We start from the raw sequence: 20,097 nt of genomic DNA, 5'->3' as shown, positions 1-20,097 counted from the left end.
AGATGGTACACGGTCTTAAAACATTAACAACATTCCTAATTTTCCAGACGGGCGGTGCTTAGGCAAACCTTACCCCGGAACTTTCATTGTCCTTTCCCTATCTAGTTAAACGTCATAGTTGTATTATCTGGCGTGCTGGTTCGAGTCATATTCTGTCATATCGTACTAACTCGTCGAGTATCTACGTCAGTCCATCCTCCCAATCACTAGGTTCTGAGGGAGGAACAGTCATGTCTAAGCAAGGGGCTATATCTTACAAAGCTCGTCATGTATAAGCACTATGCTCAAATTCCCTACTCCCCCATCCGTCGGTCGTTCGGTCATCACTCCTCCAAACTTCAGCCGATGTTCCGACGTGACCTGCAGACGGGAGGAGAAAGAAGGGGGGTGGGGGCAACATTCAAAACACATCAGCGCGCATAAATCCGAAAAAGTTTTTACTTACCACATACTCGACCTATCTCCACACGGTGCATTCTCTACCATCTCGGCGTTTAAGCCCAGAGGGACCAGTAGTGTTAGAAACATAATCATTGGTGTTCTGCGTATCCGCAAGGATCACTCGAGCGTGGTCTTTTAGATCATGCGCAAGGGTGGTGGTCAGGTGGCGTTTTCTTCAGCATTGTTTAAGGGCACCTAAAACGTTTTCCTGTTGCCTGTGGCATGTAATGTAATGGCTTAAGTATCGGGCTTTTTAACCTTCAACCTTAATAAAGCTGCTTATCTTTCACTTATATCGGAGACAGTAGTAACACATTCGAGACTTATTAATGCAATCGCTACAGTTGTACTTTTTCAAAAACCTTTAATAAAAAATGTTGGCGCACAAACACGAGCCTACAACCCAGTGGGCCGGCCATAGAGCAGACTGGAGCCGGGCGTGAGGGGAACGGAGTCAGTGGCCATTCATTTCATAATATAAAGTGCGGCAAGTGCAATAACATCGTATCGGAATTCATTGGGAGTAAGCATCATAAATGTCAAAGTCAAACTTTCAATAACCATGGTGCGTTAAAACTTAATATCAATTCATTGTCCGAATGCTCAATTAGTACCTATCTCATATCAATTCATTGCTTTAACACATAATTGGTACCCACCCTATACCAGTTCATTGTCCCAACACATAATCAATATCCATCTTATATCACTTTCTTTTCTGAACACATTGTCAATCTCCATCTTATCTACTTTCATTGTCCAAAAACTTCTTACACATCTCAGAACGTCAAGGCTTGAGCAATCAGGGTACAGAAAGTAGCTGAAAGTTTCATTTGTACCGGCGCCATTTTGGGCGAGGTCAGGCAGGCCCAAGTATAGTCGAAATGTCTCCACCATCTCGTGGTTGGACCAGAACCTCTTTCGGCAGTTCAAGTTTGTTTTCGAAAAGGGCAACAGAAGAGACTGGCAATGTGAACCATCAGTCAAAAAGTGGGGAGAGAGGCAACAATTTTCCTACCGGGTCATATTGGTATCCCACCGGAACTGTTCAAGCTGGCGGTCTTGCAGGGTCTTAGTCATTTCAAAACTGAGGTTGGCGACGGCAGGAGTGCGCCGATGTCGCGGTTCCCAACGGGGGCGGGGGCCCCCGTGTGGAAGGGTCGGGGCCCCCCGGCTTTCATAGAATCTTCAAGGTTGAGGAGAGAAAAACACAGGACGTGCACCGGTCCTGGGCCAAGGACCGCTTTTCGATTGGGACCCTGTTGATCGAAGCGTTGGGGTGTCGCTGGAAGCCCCCACCTGGGGGGGTGGGGGAGGCTCGTTCGTGCCGCCTCCCCCTTCCAGCGACCCCACGCCGCTTCTCGGCTCCAGCACTTTGGAATGGCCGTACCAGGCAATGAAGAGAGGGGGGGGGTCGGAGGCAGCAAGACATCCCCCCCCCCCCCGTGCGGCCTGTAGGGCACCGTTTTCTCTGGACTTTTCGTAGCGGCCAGACCGGGCGAGGCTATCTGCAACTCTCCAGTATTGCCGCAGCATTGCTACCGACCTCCGCTCTGGTTTCGTTTTTCTGACGGCCGGAGCAGGCGATAGAGAGGGGGGGGGGTCGGAGGCAGAGGCAAGACATCCCCCCCCCCTCCATCGTCGCAGCCATCATTGGAGGTGCTGCCGTAACCAACAACCCTCCAGTGTTGTCGCAGAAGGGCGCTGTCCTGCAACCCTCCAGTGTTGTCCAAGCCATAATTGCCGAAAGAAGTGCTGCCGACAAGGGACCCCTTCGCCTTGGCTCCGGTATTTGATGATGGCCGGATCAGGCAATAGAGGGGGGGGGGGGGGGTCGGAGGCTGAGGCAAGACATCCCCCCCCGTGGCCTGCGGGGCGGCAGAAGAAGGGAGACCGGTACATTTTCGGGCCATCCGCCCCACGGCCTCCCCCTCCGATGGCAGTCAGCCGGGCCCTGCTCTGCACGCGTCAAGGCCTCGCCTTCCGGATGGGCGTAGCCGCGGGCCTGTTGCACCTCGGGAGCTTCCGGAATGGGGGTAGGTATCTGCTGATTTGTATCTATTTCATTTTACAGTTATTGGGCATGGCGGGCGGTGGGATAGACATGGTTGGAGCAGTGAGGGGCGGTGAAGCCTAACTACCTCGTGTCTGCCTTGGAGTCAAGCTTGGCTTCCCTCGCCATTTTTAGGTCTCGCCTGTCGATGCGCATGCGCATCGAGCAAGGCGAGAGTATTGCGAGTTATCCACTCTTTGGCAACACTGCAAGGAATCGTGGCGATTCCTTGCAGTGCCCGTGACTTTTAAGGTCAATGCGCATGCGCATTAAGCTTATGCGCATGCGCATTGACCTTAAAAGTCACGGGCGCGTGCATGTCCGTCTGTTTACCCGCTCCGCCCCCTCCCGCCGTGTCGCCTTGCCTACTCTCTCTCCCCTCTCCGCCCCCGTTCCGCCCCCTCCCCTTCCCGCCGTGTCGCATTTCTCCTCCCCCCTCCCCTCTCTTCCCTCCGGCTTCTTTTTTTTTTTGTTTATTTTACTCGCCCCTCTCCGCCCCCGTTCCGCCCCCTCCCCTTCCCGCCGTGTCGCATTTCTCCTCCCCCCTCCCCTCTCTTCCCTCCGGCTTCTTTTTTAGCTGTTTAGTCCCGTCGAGGGGAAGTGACAGCCATTTTTTACTCTCTCCGGATCTTGTCGGAGAACGTGTTGGCGAGGACCTCACCTGGAACCTTTCAGAGAGCTAACAGGCGGAAGGTTATGTTTTGTGTCTTTGAGTTTTCAAGTCCCCCGCCTCAGTGGTGTTTTCTTTGTACACCTGGGTTTGAAAGCTATTTTGTTTGTGGTCCCCCACTCCATTCATTTTCCTCAGTGTTCAAGTGGTTCACTTGTTTCTGCTTGCGCATTTCTTCCTTTTTGTTTGCAAATACTTTTTGGGCTTGTATCAGAGCAGCGTGTCACCTTCGGCTATTGATTTTTTTTGACTCTGCTAAGTGCGCCCTCTGCTAAGTGGCTCTCTGCTTAGTGCCTCTCTGCTTAGTGCGCGCTCATCAGCTCGTGCGATCTCCTGGCACTGCCCCGGCGCTCTTTCTCCCGCCTTGTTTTAAATGCTGTTTTTTTGTAGGGTTGGTCCCTGACAGAGCCGTTTATCTGGTTCAGCAGGATCTGCAAATCTTGGCCCCTTCAATAAAGCAACATTCGTCATGCCCACGACCCAGACTGAAGCCCACTGAAAGGCTGCGTTTATCAACCAACTGTAACGATGTTGAGTCAGATCGTGGGTTGTTCAACATCCTTTTGCTCACACCGTCATCCCCCACAAGACCCCCCGCTTGAGACCCATTCTCTCAGTACTGCAGTCTCACAAGGGCGCATCATCCCCGCTCCCACCTCTGCCCCTGTACCCTTTTCTTTGTTTCATTGCAGCAGTGGAAGGTTGTTCTTGTATACCTGTCCCTTCCTGTTAGTGTTGCCACTTCAGGTTTGTGCTTCCTTTGCCGAGTTGTGTTAATAAGGCCTGGTATTTTCTGACCCATTCCAGGACTCTGTTGTTCAGGCTACCTCAAAACATCTCCATTTGTGCATACTTGGAGGCTTCAAAACCTGGTTTGACAAGGCTGACCTATATTTTTTGCACCGACCACAGTGGCAGGGACTAGGAGCTACAAAGTCGTTGGGTGTGATCATCATGTTCACGTATTCAACCTCTCTTTTCCATTTTCGCTACAAACTATTAGACCAACAAAATGCTTAATTAGTGTCAGAGCTCCCGTAGGTCTGTTGAGGCAGGAGTATAAAAGGGTGATCGAGGGGCAGCATGAATTTGACTAATTAATCAGTACATGACTAGTAATTATTAAACCAAGCAGCATTGGGTCTACCTGACCGCACCCTCAACCCCTCACTCACCCTCACCCACCCTCACCCACCCTCACCCACCCTCACCCACCCTCACCCTCACTCACCCTCACTCACCCTCACTCACCCTCACTCTCACTCACTCTCACTCACCCTCACTCACCCTCACTCACCCTCACTCACCCTCACTCACCCTCACTCACCCTCACTCTCACTCACTCTCACTCACTCTCACTCACTCTCACTCTCACTCACTCTCACTCACTCTCACTCACTCACTCTCACTCACCCACCCTCACTCTCACCCACCCTCACTCTCACCCACCCTCACTCTCACCCACCCTCACTCTCACTCTCACTCACTCTCACTCACCCTCACTCTCACTCACTCACCCTCACTCACCCTCACCCTCACCCTCACTCACCCTCGCCCTCACCCTCACTCACCCTCGCCCTCACCCTCACTCACTCGCCCTCACTCACCCTCACTCACCCTCACTCACCCTCACTCACCCTCACTCACCCTCACCCACCCTCACCCACCCTCACTCACCCTCACTCACCCTCACTCACCCTCACTCACCCTCACTCACCCTCACTCACCCTCACTCACCCTCACTCACCCTCACTCACCCTCACTCACCCTCAACCCCTCACCCTCACACAGTGCAATAGGTCTCGGAGCATTTGAGTTAGAGCTTTTAGAAATGTTTATGGCTTTTTTTTTTAATTCTTTAGCATTGGCTACAGGGAACAAAAATGCTAAAGATTTACAAAAAAACCCATAAACAATTCTAAAAGCACTAACTCTAATGCTGCGAGACCTATTGCATTTCTAATGCTTGTTATGTTTCTTATTGTGGGTTATTTATAACGTTTCTTATTTTTAGCGAAGTCGGAAGCTCATCAGTGGCCTACTGATTTCTCTCGACTTCTTTTTCCTTCTTTTCTTTATTTCTTCTTCTAGTTGTTTAGCGGCTAGGTGGGCTGCCTTTCGTAACTCCTTCCCTATTTTTGTTTCTTCTCTTTTCTTTCGTTGTTCCACTTCTTTGCGCCACCTGCCAACACTATCGAGCATGGTGGGCGTAGTCTTATTTTTCTGGAGCGCTGCTTCTAAGGTTTCTATTTTATTATCATCAAAGGAACCTATCAGTGGCCACTGACTTTCGGGGTCCTTCTTTGTATATTTATGCCATAACTAATTATAAGCTATAGCGACTAGTCCATGCTTAATGAACATGTCCTTATTAGGGGTGTCCTCCAGTGGAGCCGGATGGTTCATCTCTACTAAGCGGTCCGGGCTAAACAGGCTACCAATCAGTGGGGAGAAGATAGGTAGTGCAGACTTTTGTCCCCGTTGTAATCCGTCATGCCTATCTTATCACGGCGGGCAAAGACTAGACAGAATATTTCTATTCTCCGTTGTTTGCAGGCGGTGAATACCTCAAAAGAACCAATACCGAACACTTAATGTACGGTCAATCAATCAATCAGTGGGGAGAATAAGTAGGTACGGCGGGTTAAAAGTTTGCGTTACCTACTTTTTCTCTACCTGCAAAGAGAGACCTTGTTCTTCCCTGTTTGCAGACAGAGAATCTCCAGACAACAATCCGCGAACAACAGTTCGGGAAAACAGTGGGGGAGGAAGATAGGCACGACGGATTACAACGGGGACAAAAGTCTGCGTTACCTATCCTTCGCTACCTGCAAAGAGAGAGCCTGTTATTTCTCTGTTTGCAGACAGCGAATCTCCAGACAAATCAACAAAAGAGTAATACTAGTATTATCCAAATCAAACAATCATTTCGCAATTTGTCGCATTTACACGACCTTACCCGGACCGCATGGGCAGTTCTTCGCCTCCCTCCTTCCAGCGCCCGATCGTTCTCTTACTTCATTATTTACCGCAGCATTCCTGTGGGATCCCAGTCAGGACAGTAGGTCACCCGAGAGAGGTCCGCTCAGAATCGGTGAAGTTCATTCAATCGGCAGCCGGGCGAGGGCCCTCTCAAGGCAGGTATACTCCAATCGTCTCGACGTTCACCCCATCGTCTGGACCTCTCTTACTGGACCTTATGTCGCTGATGGGCCCCGCGTTGGGACGTCAATTGTGGAAAAGTCAGCCCAGTTTACAATCGATGCCCAGGCTGCTGGCGCAAGACACCTCTTAGTTCCCATCCTGAATAGTTACCAAATAAAGAGACGGGCGCTGGAAGCAGGAATACAAGAACAGAGTTTATTTCTCATGAGGAGAGCCTGTCATTTCAGACACGAAACAAGGTGTCATCGGGAGGTGCTCTAACAAGTTCTCTGAGGCATCGCCTTCTATACATCACATATATTCCTTATTACAATAGTGACATTGTGAAGCAAGGAAAAGCCATCCCCGACCCCTCCCCGTTCTGGCGCAATCCAACACGTGGCTACAGTACAGGTCCTCACACCATACAATGGGAGGGGGCTTATTGCTCAGCTGAGTGTTCCGCTGATTTCTTTGGAATGTGTGCGCCTGATCGATTCTCGGAGGGGTGGGGAGGTCATGATCAATAGTAGCTCTTTTGAAGAGGGACGAGTGCATACAGTGGTGGGCAATGAACTGTATCCTCAGGCGAAGGGGATGACCAGTGGTCCGTGCGGACAATCGGGCTCAGTGGAGGGGTCATCAAGGGAGGGGTATTCATAGGAAGAAGGGAGGTGATGGTCAGGCACGGGGTGTGATTCCCAGGGACAGAGTCGCACAGAGAGAGAGATCTTATGACCCGTATATGAGAGAGCGGGCGCAGTCAGGTACAGCTAGGGGGGGGGGGGTTATGTCAGCTGAGGCGAAGGATGCTTCTTCAAGAGGAAAATGGGGGGGGTGCGTGGGTCAAGCAGGAGGGTTACTTTTCAGAGCAGGGTCGCGCAGAGGGAGAGAGTTTTATGGTCTGTGCATGTGAGAGTGGGGGGGGGGGTGTTCAAATACGCGCAGGAGGGAAGCCGGGGATTCCAATGAGCGGGCAAAAAGGCCATGGTGCCTAAAATGGCTGTCATGTATATATGGGCACTGACTTTTACTAGCGGGGATGGTGCGGTCAACGTTTCACGGTATTCATGGTGCCTACAGGGAGGGGGATGGGAGAAGGCAAATGAACGCCGCTTATGTACATTAATATTGCTAATTTCCACACCCCTCCCTGTTGAATCGAACCCTGGCCGTAGTGTCACTGTGAAGTTCCCTTAGGATGTTAATTAGGCCACCCTCTATCCCCATGCGAGACATCATGCCCAAAGTTTCTCCCTATTAACGTGATCGAATGCCGCTGCCAAATCCATGAATCCCATATAGGTGGATTCATCGCTGGCCATGGTGTATTTGGCTGTCAGCATGTAAAGGTTCAGGCATTGATCACTAGTGGACCTCCCCGTCCTAAATCCGTATTGGGTGTCCGAGAAGATGTTATTTTCTTCGGTCCACTCGGACAATCTATTAAGGATCGCCCTACCCAGGAGTTTGGCAGATACATCAATCAGGGAGATAGGACGATAACACTTAGGGTCATCCCTGTTGCCCTTCTTGAAAATCGGCACAATTATGGCCTTAGACCAAGACGGTGGCAGGCCACAATTGATGGCGGTATTTATGACCCTGGTCATTATGGGAGCTCAAAGTTCTACACAGCTCAGGAACAAATCAGGGGGAATTCCGTCAGGGCCGGGGGCTTTATTTTTGGTCAAACCCTCTATTCCAGCAGTGATCTCCTTAATGGTAAATACTACCGTTGAGGCCTGAAGTGAAATCTCAGGTGGCTCTACGGAAGTACCGGGCTCATAATTATACAGGCCCCTGTAATGAGTGACCCACTGTTCTGGGAGGATGTTGGACCCTATCTCAGGGGTGTTATTTTCCTGGAAAGTAGGTTTGTTAATAATTCTCCAGAACCCGGACATGTCCTTTTTTTCCCCTGCTTCTCTTAGGTATGCCCACGCTTCTCCCTGTAGAGCAAGTTTCCTCCTCTTGATCTCTCTCTTATATTTCTCCCTACACACCTTAATTTGTTGGGAGTCCCTTGGTTTGGTTTTAAGGCAGCTTTTAAGCTCCCTCAAAGCCTTTGAGCAATCTCTATCGAACCATCGTGGATTACGATGGTTCCTTGTGGCCGCGCTGGTTTTTAATAGGCCATCTATTAGGTCAGCAATCTGGCCGAATGCTTCAAGTAACCTCGGTCCTTGGACGTCTATGTCTAAGCAGTCATTAATAGCGGATTTGCCAGCGTCCACCAGGGACTTATAAAAAGTTTCCCCGTTTATTTTGGACCACCTTAATCTTCTGCCTTGATCTGTTACCTTCTCCGTGATTGTGCGTTGGTCTCTACTTTTTGAGCCCACCCGATACATCAGCTCCAAAACGAGGGGGTTGTGGGCGCTAAAACTGCTCCATTCAATCCCTACACTAATGATTCTTCTTAATAGGGATCTTGAAACCAGGATATAATCAATAATAGATGAGCATCCTCTGCCCTTGAATGTGGGTGGGAGGGTGCCATCCTTCTGCGTACCCATCATATTGATAGTGTGCACTAGGTCGTAATTAAGCCGGAGCTTACTAAAAGCTAACCCTTCCGGCGTGTGGGAGAAATGCGGCCAATTCTCTACAGGACATTGAGACCATTCTGTATTTATTGGAACCAGTGCCGAGCATAGGTGGCAATTAAAGTCTCCCATGACCAGCAGAGCGTGTGACTGCCCCTTTTTCTGAGCTGTAATTTCCTGGCCCAATCTGTCTTCCAACTCTCCTACAAATGAGGTGTGGTCTCCCCCAGCCCCATTGTTGTAAATGTTGAAAACAGTGAGTCTTAGCCCCTTCCCGGTAAACCGTGCTGCTTGTATAACATGGGAGTTCCAATCTGGGGTAGACCAACTGCCCGGGAGGTCTAGATCTACATAAATGGATAGTCCTCCCATGGCTCTCCCTGATCTGGATTTTTGCGCCGGTACAAAAAAACATTTATACCCCTGCATGTGGAAGTTGTTATCAAGGGCCCATGTCTCCTGTAGGCTGATTACATGGAATTTACTAATGTAATCACACCACTCTTTGTTGTTAAATTTGGCTGCCAAACCTGCTATATTCCAGGAAATAATTCTCAGTGCCTCATAGACCTGCTCTATTCCCCCTTGGAGCTCCGTTTGCGCCACAGTCTCTACCCGTCCCGTTTCCAGCCCGTTTCTTCCCCCTGTGCTTTCAATAACTGTAACCATGGACACATCTGGCGCGGACCTCCCGACCCTGCTGGATGAGGTTTGCTGTACCTGGGGGCTTTGCTGCTCCAACTCCCGTGTTAAGACCCCTTTTTTTCCATCTCCTAGAGAAACAGTACCCATTGAGTTGGAAAATCTTCCCATGTGTCAATCAACCCCTTCAAGTCCGTTCAGGCAACTAAATCGGTTAAAGCTGTGAAAGGGTAGCTCCGGGCGGCGAAATAGTGGCCGAGTGTTAAATTCGTGATGTCTTCCCCTCCGAACGACCCTCGTCCAGTTGTCGTAAGTTTGATTAGGGTGCATTGGGATAGGGGGGAAAAAGAAAGACACATGGAGGGTTTGAATTGTTGATTCCAGTGATCTATTCTTCCCTTGACATATATGAGTAACAGTCCCAGCATCTCTGAAACTCACCAATATGCAATCCCCTATTATAGATTTGTATGTTTTACCCACCCAGGGCACCCTTCTCACCATTATGATTTCATTATTGAGATGTACCGGGAGGGGTCTGTTCACATTCAACCACTTGATTACCTTACTTTTCAATGAGCAAAAGTTCTCAACTTCGCCAGCTTCAAGTGGGGGAACACCAGCCATGACTACCGTATAATCATTTGCCTCTGGGGGTAGATTGGGCCTGCGTGGCCTAGGGGGAGGCTTCATTAAAGGTGGGGGAGCAGTGCTCTCACTGGGTTGTATAGGAGGAGCTGGGTCTACAGGGGAAGATGACCTGTTGGGATTAGGTGGATTGGCTGGTACAGAGTTAGTCCTAGGGGGTTGTGGAGGGGCAGCAACAGTAGCGACCTGTGGGGGGGCTAAACTCGCTGCCCTATTGGGGGGCTTCTGGGGAGCCGTGGAAGTGGGAATAGTCTCTGGAGATCTGCCCTGGAGGCCAGCCGAGGTTTTCATACTGTTTAGTGTAGCCTCCAGGATGGTGAGTCTGATCTCAACCTTTTTGATGCTCTCGCTAATTGGCAATAATAGGGACCTGAGCAAAAATTCCAAATTTCCTAGCGGAACAACAGAGAGGGGAACGCTAGTAACATTGTTTCCTGTGTCATTTGTCAGGACTGTAGCAGTAGCAGTCTGTTCAGTGCGTTTTAAGTGTACCTCTTCCACTAACCTCTCAGTGGGTGGAGGGAGTTTTGATGTCCTCCCGAACTCAGAGTTGGATTCAAGATGCAGCTGGCCTCGATTCTCAACACCTATTCTGTGCCTCGTTTTAAAACAAATATAGAGAAAAATAAGGTTATGCTGTAGCATTATAAATATATTGGTGTCATAATTTCCCAAAGGTTTAAACTCTCACCACATACTGTACAATTGACTGGTAACAGCCTTTTCTCAAATAGTAGGCCTTCCTTCTGTTCATAAACTAATGTGAAAAAAACTGTTCAATCATTTGATGATCGTTAAGAATTCCGAAAATTCCATCTGCCGTTTTATGCGGCTTTGAATGTGTCCCCTTTCCAAGTTTCTTTCTTTGTGAATTTTTTGGACTAAAATTTTTAACTCATTTATGGTCTAGAAGAAACCTACATGTACATTCAGTTTGCCTTGAATTAGGGCTCATTGGTATGAAATATAAAGCCTGTGGAGCTTATTCTATTGAGGTTTAAATATTTTTAAGACAGGCCTTTACATTAAAGGAAGAATGGAGTAATGCAACATTGCACTCCACAGTAGTGAGTAATTTGACGTTTGCTTTTCAGAAATTAAAATTATTTTTAGGCCAAAACTTAAATAACCTATTAGCATCTTCCTATTGTGCAATGGTTACAAATGCAATTAATTTGAGTTTCCATGGAAAAGATAACATTTGCAAGAAAATAAATGTACACCACGATATTGTATGTATAAATGCAGAACCGAGAACTATGCATTGATAGGGCATTGTAATTTGAACTATTACATCTATCACCCATGGAGGTAACTTTGGGCAGTGTAGAAAAGAGGTGAAAAGAAGGCAGTCTTGCATCTTTCCTACTGCTTATGAGACTTACAGTTAGCTGTGGGCCATCTTATACCGGTGATACATTGGTTATAGGTGATTTAAAGTAAGGCTGACCGGTGATAAGACCGCAGCCTTGAGAGCAAGAATATCAAAATAGCCAGCCAGAAGTAAAGCCTGTTTCTGCAAGGCTGTAACTTGTATAATCAACGTGAAATTCAAAATATCAAGAGTGTTTAGTTGGAAATGTCATTTTTATAGCTCATTAAGTTTATCCTTGGAATATCAATTCTAAATCTCCCATGTGGCATTCACTGTTTAACACAGACTCCCTTCTGAAAATCTACTATCCAAATTAAATTCAAGATTTGACATTGTCTGCTCCATGAACTTTGTTAGTAGAAATCATGGGAGCTGTTTAGAAAGAAATTAATGCATGCTTTGACTACCCACCATTAGCAAATCAAGCCCAATTCTTAAAGTGCTGGAAGCCACTGTTCTCAAAAAACCTTTCCTCATTACAAAGCATGAAATGGGACTGATCCTCAAAAACCTCTTTACTCCTTTGAGCATTTTACAAACATGCCTATAGTTTTGTTTTTAACCTCTAACTCAATAAAACACTACACAAAAGTACGTTTTTTACAGCTTCTAACTTATCCTCTAGCACCGCGTTGACAGAAGTACTCAATCCCATTTATTTAAAAAGACCAATCAAGCTGACCAATTCCCTTTCCATCATGCCTTTAATCTTTGAGAAAAAATCAGTTATTTACATCTCACCTGACCTTTGTTAGTGCTTCCCTTTAAAATAGTATTAACCGGTTGCAAATTATTAATGTATGTGTTTATGAACACTTTGCAAAAGGAAAGCATTTCTGCATTTTCAACACTGGTAGGCTCCGCTGCTGTAGTGTTGCAGTTAAAGCATATGCCAAATTCCAAATTTTTTAAAATGGAAATGTGGCTGCCATCACAAAGGTGAAAATGTGTATGTTTACAGATCTACGCCTTCTCACCATCAATCTCCTATTTGCCTTCTCATTGTCATGGCCACACCACCTAAGGAGTGGGTATGTGTCCACCAAAGGCCTGCATAATGAGCTATGAAATGTGTATTTCCCATTTATCTGGTTAACTACCTTTTTGTCTTGGATAAATTGACAGTAATGAGGTAATCTATTTAATTTAGTGATTCGCATCTGACCAATGGCTACTTGTGACCTGTGGCAAGGCTCTGCTTGGAAAATATGCCTGCTGAGTAACAATGTACTAAAGATTGGAACACCTACAAATGGTCGGTGATTGTGCCATAGTGGTTTAGAGTCACTTCGGTTTTTATTTTTCTCTTAGATTATGTCTGTAATTGGCGAGTCCACGATGGAATGGGTGACGACTGTGTGCTTGTTTTGTATGTTAAGTAGAATCTGCTATATATTCAAATAATGCATATTTACACTGGCTTTCGTGGAAGCTGTGCATGTACATATCCTGCCTATAGGCTTAGCCTTTTGTGGTCATTTATGGAGGTTGTTTGTATTTGGGTCAGGAACAGTTTTTGTCTTTTGTGCTATTCTATTTGCTCTCTTTATGTAAGATGATATACGTTCTTTTTACCTTTGATGTTCTAGTTTTACAGCTGGTGGGCCAGCTACAATGAAGCCATAAATTACCTTTCTACGGTGCCAAAGTATCGAATTCAAGCAGCGGAAATTGCCAAGCAACAAGGCCTTTTTAACCGGGCTAAAGAGAAGGGCAAAAACAGACGGTCCAAAGAAGAAATAAAAGCAGAGGAAGAAGAGATAATACGGGACATTATAAAGACTAAAATAGATATTAAAGGAGGTTATCAGAAGCCTCAGATATATGATATTCTTCTCTTCCAAATTGTCTTATGCCCTGTGTACCTGTGCAAATATATAGTGTGGTACTGCTGGTGGATTTACACATTTAACATCAAAGGACAAGAATATGGCGAGGAAGAAAGACTGTACATTATACGCAGATATATGAAGATGTCCCAGTCTCAGTTTGACACAGTCGAAGACCATCAAAAAACGATTTTCCTGGAACGAGAACTGTGGAAAAAAGAAAACTATGAGGTGAGCAAATCTGATGTGATGAGCATTAGTGGATTTCAAAATGGCAATTTTAACTGAACAGTGTACGTTTTCCAAAGGTTAGAGGTTTTACAGCACTTTGTCATCTTATCCCTACAATCACACACATTTTTGAATAAAATAAATTGTGATAAGTGGAACAAGAAGAGTGTGGTGCGATTGCCCCAAAAGTAGGCTTTTAGACAGCTCTTCTGTGTTTTTGAGGTGTGTCTATACTCTGCAACATAAGGGGCCTGAAAATTGAGTGACCAGGAAGTGTTGTGTTCAAAAGTCTAGCGTTCACCCTAACCATAGTGGGCTGCATAGACGAGTTTGAATCAATTTAAAGCTAAAATGTTCACCATAGACTCTTATCTGGGTCACTTAAAATATGAAATTTGAAACTCTTACTGGAAGCTTGTTGGCAATGGGTTTGAGCCTCCTAACGATAATTAATTTTGTACGCATTTTTGCTAATTAATTTACAGGCCTCCTCCATTACTGTAGGGAAGGAAACTTATGAAAAGTTTTGTACATATCAAGACTCCCTTTCCTCCAACATGCACTTATGGATGCCTTTGTATCTCTGGAAAAACCATAGCTAGGGAATTAAACCGCTGTGGGCCATCCTAGGCATTGCAGCTTTTGGAATTTGAAATGGTTCTCAAATTATACCATTAACTCTCACTGCCTCTAATTTCACCTAATAGACCCTTTTCTTGCAAAAGACAGGACATAGTATCATTTGAATATCATTGTGAACAGATGTCACCATTTGAGGGAATCCAGCACTGTTCGTCTATCTTCATTAGAACTATAATATTGTGAAGGTGGCATAACTTCAGTCTGTTGTACCCTCCTAGGCCGAGTTCACGCTGGTCTTCCCACACATCTTTTATAGCATCGAGTGCTCGTTATCCAGATTTCACGCTGCGATTTTAAGAGGAAAAGTAGTATTAATTTAGTTTACCCTCTTGCTTATACTGTAATGTATATAGTGAGAAGAGAAGTTGAAGTAAAGTTTTTTCTTTAATTAAGAAGTTTGGCTTTCTGCATTATTTTTAAACTCCCTTAGCTTTAAGGAGGTATGCACCTCCAGCCTTTTGTATTCCCTTAAATGTCATCAGCTGCATATAGCCCAGATAGGAATGCAGTTCCAAGGAGATTGGCAGATTTAGGTGGCAGTTTTATGCTGCTTAGTGAAGTATTTACATAGGTTAAAGTATTCAGTAATGTAACGTTTAATGTACAGGTTTAGCTCCTTTTTGGGACTTGCACATGGGGTTATTTATAGAGAGATCCAGTCCTCAAGGTTCTCTACCTGTTTCTGCCTTACCAAATGTGTTGAAGATATTTATAAAATATTGTGATCTTTGTGAATGTGCGTACTGAAGACTGGCTATAGAAGTAGATGATACACAAATTATTCACCCCTTGTGTATTAGCCAGTGGGACGAAGAACTGTGTTCTGCGTTGACAGCACCTTTTAATTGAGTCACACTTGTTACTTATTACCTCTAATTTTGGCGGCAGCTTAGCCATATAGCTCAAACAGGTCTAGCAGTAGTGGTAGGCGCACGTCCTGTGAACATCTACTCATGTTGACAGTAGCCCTCTAGCGTATGTCACAACATTCAGATAGTTCAATCCAATAACTTAAAAGGTGTTCAGTTGACAGGCAGGTTTGGTTGATTGCCCTATGCCTCTTTAGGTTGAGCTTACCAGACTTGCGCATGTGCTGCCTGTCAATAGGCATATTGTGGCTTGCCATTAGCATCGAGGAGCTTTTTACACTTGAATCTCTCCAGACTAACCTCTCTCACTAAGCCCCACTCCCACCATGTCAAGTCAAGTCAAGTCAAAGAATTTATATAGCGCACTACATACCCAGAGGGTCTCAAGGCGCTTAGGGAGGGGAAGAGGATTACTTGTCAAATATCCACGTTTTAAGGTGCTTTCTGAATGCTGGGTGGTTCTGGGTAAGGCGAAGGTAAGTGGGGAGTGAGTTCCATGTTTTAGCAGCCAGGTATGAGAAGGATCTGCCTCCCATGGTTGTCTTGTTGATGCGAGGTACAGTGGCGAGGGCTTGGCTGGAAGAACGTAGTTAGCGGGAGGGGGTGTAGAAGGACAGTCGTGAGTTGAGGCATTCTGGTCCGATGTCGTAGAGTGATTTGTGTGCGTGGGTTAGCAGTCGGAAAGTGATCCTCTTATTGACGGGTAGCCAGTGGAGGTCTTTCAGGTGACCAGAGATGTGTTCGTTACGCGGGATGTCTAATATGATCCTGGCTGAGGCGTTTTGGATTCGTTGGAGTTTCTTCTGGAGTTTAGCGGTAGTACCTGCGTAGAGGGTGTTTCCGTAGTCCAGTCGGCTCGTGACCAGAGCATGGGTGACTGTTTTTCTGGTTTCGGTGGGGATCCAGCGAAATGTTTTTTTGAGCATGCGAAGAATGTTGAAGCAGGATGAGGATACGGCGCTGACTTGTCTGTTCATTGAAAGTGAAGAATCCAGGATAACGCCTAGGTTCCGTGCGTGGTCTGTCGGGATGGGTGCTTTTCCAAGGGCTTCCGGCCACCAAGAGTCGTCCCATGCAGAGGGGATGTACCTAAGATGGGCACATCACAGGCCTTACTTTGCGGCCCCTGGGTAAATGTTTGCGAGCACCTATGCGTGGGCTGGGCTGAGACGGCATAATTAATTAAAAACATTAATAAATAGCACGACGTAGAAAGTTCTGGGTTTTGGAAGATGGAGAGCCGAGGGAAAAGGCGATACAGGGAATGGATTCATAAGAGGTTACAATAAATGAAAAGGCAAGATTTACCGTGCACCTTCAGTCTTCCTCTCGCCACCCTAAAGGGATAAGGATTATGATGGACTGGGTGGCTTCCCTCAGTCACAGGATGGATAATAAGTGGAAGGAAGTTTAGAGGGGGGAGGGTGAAAGGTGACGAGAATATGTGGCGTTTGGAGGAGAGCGCATACTCATGGTTCTAAATGGGTTGAAACTTGTACAGTATTTTAAATCGGGAATTATATTTTCCCATCAGGTTTATAAACGGGAGCAGGAGGAAGAACTAAAGAAGAAGATGGCCTCGGACCCACGATGGAAAAGATACCGGAGGTGGATGAAGAATGAAGGCCCTGGGAGATTAACATTTATAGATGATTAATGGACACTGTACCTCTATGCTGCTATTTCAGTGTATTGCAGAAAATATTTTCATAATTAAATTATCAATTTTTATCTACTCTGCCTTGTGCAACGAGCTGAATGAATGAAGTTAAGCGATCCAACGGCTCCGAATGGAAATAAAGTCTTAGGTTCAAGGCAAATTAAGGTCTCTTTTTATTTTCTCATAAGATTGCATTGATCTGTTTTTCATCTTCATGGATTTGAACATTTTCCGCTCAGTGTGGATTTGCTCGTGAATGATTTTATTTAAAAATAAGCAACGCAAAAACCTGATCATGAATGTTCATGTTTGTATTGCAGAATTATGTAAACCCATTGAAGTATATTCGGTCCATTAGTTTGGTTTGGCAGTTCAATTTATTGTTGGTTTTGTTGCCAAAAACTTTAAAATTTCTTCTTTCTAAGGAAATTTCTTTTTTTATTGAAGAAGTATGGCCTTATCTGAAGGTTGCACTTAATACTCGTCATCGTCCTGCATTATGCAACTCTCCTCCCCAGATTTTTGGCTATGATTGAAGAGACTGGCACCACTTCTGTTCCACACTCATGTACAACACTCTGTTGCTTTGTAGTTAGGTTTGCACTCTTTTAATATTTCTACATATATAAATACATGCATAATCGTTTTGCGCTGTTTTTGTCAGCCGGAAATACGCTTTAACTATATAAATCAAGCCAAAACCCCTTCTCTGACCTCACATACTCACCCCTTTTTCATTTTTTAAAAACGTTTATTAAAACAGTCTGTTGCTATTTTTCATGCATGCATCTAATAATAGAGCATGCAGTTCATTGATTACATTTCTGAATTTTTGAAACCTATTAATGAATTATTTGTATGTTATACACTTTATTACGCATACTTTGTAACCTATTTTCCTTCAGATAGCCAATGTTCAAATAGCGTATATGCGAGAAGGTCTTCTAATAAATGTATACAATACAGCATTTTAAAAAGCACAACATCAAGTACCTACTCTTTTATATTTAGGATTGTTGCTCCATGAGGTTCCAGCATTTTCATATCTGACAAATTCACAATGCCTGATGTCCTAGGGTTGGCGGTGGTACGGGGGTTGCGGACCACAGTTGTCCCGCTAAGGCAGAAAATGTCACTCTCTTGAGCCCTCTTCACTTATTGTCTAAACCTCTATTATCTAATCCTGCACTTCAGGTGTATCATGATAGTGTATAAGCTCTGTGATACCTCTTTCCGCATATCAGAAAAGGGGTACCTACATATCCTCATGGCCTCCTCGTGTAGCAATGCCTCTTCTCCACCCTGGTCCAGTGTTTCATTTCAACCCGCCCCAGTGTTTCATCTCCACCTGCCCCAGTGTTTCATCTCCACCCGCCCCACTTTTTAGAATTGGGACCCATTCTTGCCTTCTAGGTGCTGGCAATCTCCTTCATAGCCAATGCGGCTGTAAGATCCAACAGTTTGTTAATTTATTTCCATTTGTAAAGTTCACTATTCCATGTCTCCTCTGTCAAGGATCATGTAGATGTACAGAATTAGGGAGTAAGTTCCAAAACATTGTTCAGGTTTTGTGAGCGATCAGAGGCAAAGCCTGGGATTATCAGTTAAAAAAAGCTTGAGAGAACATTCATTAGTAAAGCATATTTTTGCTAAGTGTTGGGGGATTGTAGCACCCTTGGTCCTTGTCCTCTTCTTGGTTTTTTTGTGTTCATCATTTGTGTGATCACCACGTGTGTTCCACAGCGAATAGCCTGTCTACTTGTTTTTTGAAGGGCTATATTATGGCAGGAAGAAGTGCTCTGAGAGCCAGTGAAGACAATGGGTGATGGGAGCAGCCTTGACCCAATTGACTTAAAGTCCAAAATGACCAACTCCATCTTGAGTAGGCAGAGACTCCATCTTCTGTATTTTTGCTTCATAATTGACATATCTGCTTTTGACTGCAATGTTGTCTGTCCTATTCTTTCCTAGAACTTGTGAAAGTGTCAAGTTGTTCAGCCACTGACATCGATAAGACACTTGATACGTAGGCAATGACCAAGATGAGACACCTGTTGTGACCTCAGTCTGGGATAAGTGCCTTGCTACTACTGTATCTGAAAGAAACTGGTTAGTATTAGATTCCTTACCTTAGAATATCCCTAGACGTCAGACTGGATCCGAAAATGTTTGCGTAGCAGTACCCTTGCACTTCGGCAGGCGTTGTCTGCAGCTCTGCGTCAGTCGTGGGCGCCGTGATGACGTCGTCGGAGTACTTAGACGCCACCTCCGCGTGCTGACGACAGTTCTTTTTTTTTTTCCGCGCCAGCAGCGCAGATCTGGAAAAAGTGGTACCTTAGTCATTTTTTGACTAAACGTTTTACGATCCCTTTTGATCATTTTTTGAGTCTTCGACTCCGAACGGTGCCGGTAGGGATGCCAGGTTTCAAGCCCTGTGAGGACTGCGACTGACTGATGTCGGTCACCGACCCTCACCGTGGTGCCTCCACTGTCTCGGCGTCTATCACAACCACAAGGCCTGCTCCGACTGCAGGGCCCTGACTTCGAAAGCTAGGCGGGAGCGGTTCCGCAAGCGGCTCGAACTCCGGCAGTCGGCCCTGCGCCGCGAGGGGTCCCGTTCCCGGTCCCGACGGAGGTCGAGGGACAGGTCGCGGGGTCGGAGCCATCATAGCTCCGGGAGTCGCCATCACTCCTCAGGCTCGAAGTCGTCAGGTAAGCACAAGAAGTCGAAGAGATGTCATCGCTCTTCTGACTCACCCCGACGCTCGCACGGCGTGGCCGGGGGTTCGGGTGACACCGCCCACGCGGCTCCGTGTCGCGACCTGCCCCATACCCTCCGGTCCCTGGGCAGCAAGCGACGCCGGAGGAGATAAAGCGCTTCCTCATGGCCATGAGATCCCTCACTCCTTCGGCGGGCTCCGCGGCGCCTTTGGGCCCAGCGGACCAGTCTGGGGGCCCTAGCGGGTCGGGTGCTTCGGCCCCGACGGCGCCTTCGGGCCCGGCGCCGCAGGGCCCCACTGGATCCGCTTCTGGATCCGGATCGTCGCCGGTTGACCTGACGACCTCACCGGCGCCGGTCCCTCAGGTGTCACCGGCGTCTCCGTCCTCGATACCTCCCTCGACCCGGTTCCGGCACCGGAGCGGTGCCGCTCTGGACGCCGCTTGGGGAGTTTTACTTCAATGAACCGGCCCCATCACTTGACAACCCTGATTATCAGGAGATGGGTGACGAGGAGTATTGGGAGGGGTCTGAGGACCCTCTGACACGTGAGTATCAGTCCCAGGAGGACTGGACAGGTGGACTTGGGGATGCTAGTGGTCTGGACACTTCACCAGACACTGGT

The 20,097-nt window shown here is 46.6% G+C and overlaps 1 protein-coding gene across 1 annotated transcript in view; it reads left to right on the top strand.

The window, feature by feature from the left end:
• Nucleotides 1-16,913, top strand: part of DNAJC25 (DnaJ heat shock protein family (Hsp40) member C25) — a 47,586-nt gene extending 30,673 nt beyond the window's left edge. The window contains exons 3-4 of the mRNA XM_086962064.1: nt 13,112-13,582; nt 16,628-16,913. Of these exons, the coding sequence (XP_086818190.1) occupies nt 13,112-13,582; nt 16,628-16,750 (594 nt within the window). The 3' untranslated portion in view covers nt 16,751-16,913. The remainder of the gene's footprint in view (nt 1-13,111; nt 13,583-16,627) is intronic.
• The last annotated feature ends 3,184 nt before the right edge of the window (nt 16,914-20,097 follow it).

Source organism: Lissotriton vulgaris, chromosome 3_1, assembly GCF_964263255.1.
Source record: "Lissotriton vulgaris chromosome 3_1, aLisVul1.2, whole genome shotgun sequence".
NCBI classification, from domain to species: domain Eukaryota; kingdom Metazoa; phylum Chordata; class Amphibia; order Caudata; family Salamandridae; genus Lissotriton; species Lissotriton vulgaris.
Note: the sequence above shows the minus strand (reverse complement) of the source record. Positions and strands in the feature narration are given on the sequence as shown.